Consider the following 7,256-nt stretch of genomic DNA (forward strand, 5'->3'; position numbering starts at 1 on the left):
TAAACCTATTTACCTTATTTATTTATCTTACTTATTTATATCTTACTTATTTACCTTACTTATTTACCATTGTTCATTGAAATCACTAATGTCCATGTGATGTAATATTATATTAATTTTGCTAAACTAAAAATGCCTTTCGGAAGAATTCGATTGTTAGCAGGTATCGTAATAGGGATGACGTTTTGCCCTTCTCACTTGTGCCCTTAAACGAACATTGCCCAAACAACTTGGTGGAACATTGCCTCAACAACTGCAGACATGTGTACTGAAAAAATGTCGTTTATAATATTATGAAAACGGTGCAAAGGGATTTGCAATTTTTATGTAGCAGGACATCCATAAAATTCTACTCTCATCGAAATATATTTATAGAAAGCCATTGGATGAACGCGAATGAACCGAGCAGAAATAGGTGGCATAAGGTGGTGATGGACGATGGAATTCTTGTCAATGTTGCCTTTAAATACCTGAAGACATAAAAAAATACTTGAGACTGCTGTAATATCTATCTTTACATCCCAATATATTATCAAAATGGAAAATGTGAATAATTGGGCATTTGTCCAATCTCATTCCCTGAAACAGCGATTTCCTCTGGCGAGGAACAAAGGCTTTGGGATAATCAAAAATGATTCTGATTGGTCGTTCACGCGGCTGGAATGTTATAACACAATACAAAGGAAACCAGGATTTCTGGCGGAAGGTGTGCATTGTCCGAGAGATTTGGCCGTGGGAAGAGATTGAGCATTTGCAAATTGCTGCGGCGCCAGAAGTTGCTCACACCATCACGAGCCAAAATTACCCATCCTGCGGATATTAGACGTTATTTCTTTGGGGAGGGGTTACTCTAACATAGTTATTGCATTTCTCAGGAAATTTTACCAATCTTTGGATAAAAAACCCTGATGTTTTTATAACATTAATAGACAGTGCAGTCGCAACTAATTGATGCATGGAAATAAATTATTTCTTACAGGATTTTCTCACTTTATTTTAAAAGGGCAAACCCAAACACCCATGTTCACATAACATTGATTATTAAAATTATAGACCCGTTCACAGTACAGCCAATTTATTGGCACGACACAGCTAAAATTGGAGCCCGTGCCCAGTTTTATTAGTGTTCAGGCTACCAATACTAAAATCGAGCGCTGATGAAATTTGCACGCGTAACTATTTTAGCCGTGCCGTGCAAATAAATGGACTGTAGTGTAAACGGGGCTTAAAAAGCTTTAAACTTTCATTTAAAGCCCATTCACACTACAATCATTTTGTTGGCACGGCACGGCTGAAATGGGTATCCGTATTAACTTTATGCGTGCTCGGCCTTGTATTATTGGCCTGGACACTAATAAAACTGGTTAGGATACTAATTTTATCCTTGCCATGCCAATAGATTGATTGTAGTTTAAACGTGGCTTCAGGCCTTATATAGAGCTTGTTTGTGAAGCTTTCGCCTTGGTTATATTCATGCAATCATGAAAATTAATGGATAATTAAGCAGCTATATACTCCCCGATAGCTTTCACTACATCACTACCTTTGAATTTTTTTATACATCTGGGAATTGTAATTTCTTTCTTGTGTTGAAGAACGCATTCTCTACTTATTCGCCACAACTCTATGCAACATTTCTCGTTAAATTTTCGCATCCCGAAAATTTATGTCAATATCTAAAGAAATTATTTGCAAAGGATAAGTATTGGAGAATACCTTGACTGCTCCTTTTTGTGTGTAATCCTGAAAATTATTCCCATCTTGGCTGAAAGAAACGGTGTAATTTTTAACAAACTGGTCTTTATTTTCGCGTCCTTGGGTACTGATTCCTGTGACCAGAGTAGATCTTTGGAAATCAACCTGAAGCCACTGATTAAGATCTTTTTTCCCGGATGACCAAGCCCCATTTCTTCCATCTCGTGGTGTAAAATTCAATCTTGCATTAGCCGCCCGATGTTTTGTATCAAGTTCGCTTGAGGCCGTGATTTGACTATCATTAATATTGCCATTTTCCATCCCGAGAGCCATCTTGCACGCTGTGTCAATCAATAAATCGTTGCATTCGTTAGTGATTTTAAATTTTTGACCTCGCGCTCATACCTGTATTATACCTTCTGATATTCTTCTATTCTGTGTCGCTGCTATATAAACATGCCCTAGTAGGAAGTTTTAACATCGACTACGAGTACGAGAGTCTCGCGCGTTGTTTGCATACGCCATCAGCCAAAACTCGTAGGCGCCGAGCTGTCGAGTAGGAGTTTTTTGGAACGAATACCGGTCCAACGACTACGAGTTTTGGCTGAGGCGTAAGCATACAACGCTTGAGAATGATGAATCTCGTACTCGTAGTCGCTGCTAAAGCTTTCCTATGTATATAATATTGCAGTCCAAACTGCAATTTTCGTAAGGTTTTATTTAAAATTCTTCTACACAACTCGTCGGGTGGACTTTCATTTCTCTACTACGATCCTATAGGCTCGTACGGCTCAGTAGGTAAAATTTACGCCATAAAATCCTTAGGTGTATATTTTGTTCCCAACAAATCTCAACACTACAAACTGAGCCGATCGCGAACGTACAAGGGCATCAGGTTCGTGCACCACCGCAGATGAGTTTCAACATCACTTAGTAAATCTCATTTTCTCCTTTTCGCTGTGCCCAGCGAAATATTTACATTAGTTTCATTAATATTTCAAGTCATTAGTTTATAAAATTTCTTGGCTTTTTTCTCGAAAAATATCTCGTATTTTCACGAAACTCATTTCGCCTTAATCCCTACCCTAGCCTCCAATGAAACAGTGCGATAATTTAACGTTCTCGCGTACACACGATTTCATAACTGGATGTGGTTTAAATACAACATACGATATAATTTAACTCACACGACAGGAAAATTTGATCCCAGAAGACTAGTACACATGATTTGATGTATTTAAAATTCCCTGACTACAAATTCTGCAAAAAACTCGTGATTTCTTTTTCTCCTTATTTTCACCAAATTTATTTTTATGATTTATTTCACCAGTACTTACCTTCTGTCACTAGGCAACTTAAATTGTATTTCTGAAATTATAAACAAATTAAAAATAAATACAATTCAATTTTTACGAGATAAATGTTCGATATTAAACTAGTTTTTACCCTGCCGAAAACGGTGCTTTTAATACGGTGTATTTTCGGCTCCGGACATTCAATGGCCGCCTTGAATTCGGCTTCAAAGGTGGCGCTCGAGTTATTGTTTCAGTCAACGATAACTAATGTTGAAGAATATTTCACCTTTTTTGGGTTATGAAAAAATATGTAATCGTAGGATGAATTTGGTTCCAATAAATGCTTTGATGCATCTGTAACGACATTATGCAACATTTCGCAATTGTAATTTCCTGGATTTTCTGGGATGAATTCCTTCTTAAAGTTGACAGATCTGCAACACGGTTCTTTGAGGCACTCCCCAGCACAGTCAACCCAATCATAAACTAATGCGGTTGAGTGAATTGCTGTATTTAGCCTGAAACCTGGCGTTTGTAGAAAAATATATTCGAGGAGTTTAATACTTAGCTATTCTTTGTTTCTAAAATAAATTCTTCGCTATCGATATCACAAAATGTTGGAGACGATAACGAAAAGTCACGGTAATAAGGATTATAGAGTTGTCCTGATCAGCCTCACAACAGTCATTATGATGTAGTTTGACCAGTTCAGCGTGTCTATTATTTAGAGAGCTAAATCGCCTTTATCATGTCATCATAACTGGCCAGAATAATGAATGATAATGAGGTGAATAATTATGATATGCCAGTGTGATGACAAAAAATCAACAGGTTCGAATTTTTCTTTAAAGGCGGTTGCTTTATAATCAGAAAATTTTGGCAATGCATTGGTCACTCTTACCTTCAAAACTTGAATCGTAACAAAAGTTTACACTGGCGATCGTGTTCTCCAAAGCAATTACGAGTCGTATTAGAGCAGTAACGAATCTTAATGTAGGACCAATGAGCCTCATTGCTGTTTTAGTTAATTTCCTTTAAAATAAAAATAATATCAATAAGAAAAATAATTATAAGACTGAAGATAATGTAGAAATTGTGATGTAATAAATAATTATAGCGACATTATAATCAATTTGAACTTCTTTTCGTATTGTTTCTTGTTTTGACGCTCTGCGCACACGATCAAACAGAAAATACACAAATGTACATGCAAGTTTATAAATATTTTACGATGAATTTTCGATTCATTAGAACAGCCGTTTGCTGCAAACATATTCAGTCCTAAAACAAATTTATTTCGCGCATATCAGTATAGCTACTATTTCCACTAGTCGTGCCCAGTGACTATTATAATTATCTTATGCGTTGTCATTCAACATAAAATTATAAGCCTTCCGTTATCTAGAAGTGTCAGTGGCGAAATTTACATGTTTTTTATTAATAATGGATGATTTGCACTTTATACAGACTGATTTCTTATCTCAGTGATAAAAGAAAATTTTCTGAAGGAGCAGCTTACTAAAATTAGTAGAACTGCCAAGTTTAGCTGCGAATATATTGTTGTAAATTTCGGAAAGCTATGCGAAGTTGACGATTTTTTTATACTTTTGTATTACGAAAGAGTTTTCAACGAATTTAGTTACACATTACCACACGTAATACAAAAGTATACAAAATATACCAACTTTACATCGCTATAATTATTTTCCGTATTTTAACAAATTTCACAGCTTTGCATTTGCACTACTTCGTCTTATTAATTCGATCAAAAATTAATCTAAAGCGCAACTCGTCCATTCTTCAAACAAAATATTTTAGCAATTCAATGGTTCTGCTCAGAAAATACAGCAATAGATTCAGGCCATGCATATATCAATAAATACACCCCCTCCACCCAAACTATCGTTCAACCTTCTGCCCTGGACGAGAAAGGTTAGTCGTAATTGAAGAAATATAGCAGTTAACCAACAAATCTTTTTCACATGATCGAATGAATATCGCATAATTTTAACGCCGATACATGTAAATTTCTGGAGAAGGGATGATTTCAGAATCGGTTATCCTTCTATTAGGAAACTCCTCCTAAGGTTTCATTTCTAAATATTGAAATTTACTTGTATACGTACCGGTTATTGACTTTGGATACAATCAACGTAAAAACCGTCTTTCTTAATCAATACCTTATCATGCAATAATATCCAAATGCGCGTGTTTATTCTTCCGGTACAAAAGGTCGATTTTCTCAGCCAAAAGAACTCCTCGATTCTTATAGCGGGGAAGCTACGGGGAAGCTATTAGCACCCACAAATCTTAACAATTGCGTGTTTGAGTTCTTATTGCTAAGCGACTTAATTGAAAACATAACATTACTTTAACAAGCTATTATTTATTCAAAATCATGGATTTTTCCATAATGTTGTTCATCCATTTGCAACAATGGCCCAATTTATACTAGAAACGGATCATCCGTTTGACGGATTTAACATCTACACAGGTTTCGGTTTTTCACAGATATAAATTATAAATCGTGTAGAACATATTTTACCTAAACCCATATTATACATTTTTCAGAATAATTAGCTTTATAATCCAGTTTAGCAGAAAATTGAAATAATATGGAATTGCCCTCGCTCGCCCCCGTAAGCAAAGGCTATAGTGTGGGTTATTGCCCCCGGTGCTCCAATGATTCCAACGCCACTTTCACCATTTTAGATTTTTAGTAATATTGCATGTAAATACAATAATGGCGAACATAACGGCCTTTGAATTGGGTTGAATGTTTGAATTTAACTTTTGCCTGCATGAAGTAGCGAGCCCATGCGTAACAACGAATTTAGCATCTTAGCATCAAACAACTTAGCATCAAATGTGGTATAGCCACTGCCTGAAGTAAACAAAACACTTCTCGACGTTTCGACCTGAGGGCCTTCTTCAGGAGAGTTGATTATAATAGTTTAGGCAGTTGCCATGCCACATTTAGTTTGTTTAGACTATGTTAGGCAGTTTTTATATCACATTTGTTGCTAAAATACAATACATTGTATAACCAGGAAATTTTCAGGTAGTTAATTGGGAGTATCTAGCTGTATATATATATATATATAGCAAAGACTATATATTTATGTGTATTACAGCTACTGTATAGATACGTTCAAAAAATTGCGCGGCGTTGCCAAATGGTGTCCTGTCTGTGTAGGCCTTTGAGCTGAAGACCTGCAAAGTGCGGATCTCTCTTTGCAGAGGTAGCGATCTATAATCAGGGCCGTTGGAGTTGGGGAGTATATTTTAGGGCCCGCATATTTTTTTTTGTGATATTTTCGCAAAATACTGTTGAAGCTAAAATTCAAAAATTCAACCCAGATAATTATATAATTTACTTGAAGGGTTGCCTTTCGTTAGATCCACCTTTGCAATTTCATTCCCCGTTCATGCTATGCCGGATTCACATGATAACGAGTTACAACATCAGTTTTACGGTATATTTCTGTGTCCTCAAACATTTGTTGGCTTCAAAAGCCAGTTAGCTTAAACCTGGGTTAAAGTAAATATTTACATGAATTTTTACAATCGCTTGTCTACCACAGAACTGAATGCCTTTTTCATAAATATTTTTTGAATTGATAAAAGTCGTGGTGAAGTCGTAGAAGTTGGAATGACGATGCTCGCGAATTCCTGGATGGAATTTGACCTGTTCTACGTGTTCACACAAGGAAGCCAGACAAATTCTAACACGGACCTATGAATTCGTGCGCTACTATAATTTATGAACGTATAGCCTATAGACAATACAGTACGGCTTTATCAATAACATACGCCAGAAGTTAATTGGATCTGACAAAATTGGATTGTGAAAGCAGACGTTAAAACCAAATCAATGCTCTACAGGGTGTCTCAAAAAAAACGCAACGACTTAAATATGCAAGACATTAATACAGCTCTAAAGCGCAATAGATAAGCACCTCTGGGAATTGAAAATGGCTCTTAATCCTTCATTTCATAGCTGAGCTGTGGTGCAAACACGAACAATATTAATATTCTTGCATATTTAAGTAGTTGCGTTTTTTTAGAGACACCCTGTATAATTATGCAGCGACATCGTCCGATGATAAAATACGACTCGCGTGGGCGGATATGAAATAGCGGCTGATATCCATAATCTTGTTTACTGCTTAAAATAAACGAGTCTTGAATTCTTTCTTTTGAATTTGTTGTAAATACGAAAGTTCTACTTCAGCTTAAAATAATAGCATTTATTTCCTGTCAACT

The 7,256-nt window shown here is 36.0% G+C and overlaps 1 protein-coding gene across 1 annotated transcript; it reads right to left on the reverse strand.

The window, feature by feature from the left end:
• Window positions 1–323: 323 nt before the first annotated feature.
• On the reverse strand, window positions 324–5,162 carry LOC114534394 (contactin-associated protein like 5-3-like). The gene is made up of 5 exons (XM_028555831.1): window positions 5,117–5,162; window positions 3,892–4,022; window positions 3,033–3,063; window positions 1,717–2,036; window positions 324–470 (listed from the first exon to the last, which is right to left on the reverse strand). The coding sequence occupies exons 4-5, from the start codon at window positions 2,026–2,028 to the stop codon at window positions 324–326; spliced, it is 459 nt and encodes a 152-aa protein (XP_028411632.1). The 5' UTR covers window positions 2,029–2,036; window positions 3,033–3,063; window positions 3,892–4,022; window positions 5,117–5,162.
• Window positions 5,163–7,256: the final 2,094 nt, after the last annotated feature.

Source organism: Dendronephthya gigantea, unplaced genomic scaffold (assembly GCF_004324835.1).
Source record: "Dendronephthya gigantea isolate DGI-Jeju-01 unplaced genomic scaffold, DenGig_1.0 000099F, whole genome shotgun sequence".
NCBI lineage: Eukaryota > Metazoa > Cnidaria > Anthozoa > Malacalcyonacea > Nephtheidae > Dendronephthya > Dendronephthya gigantea.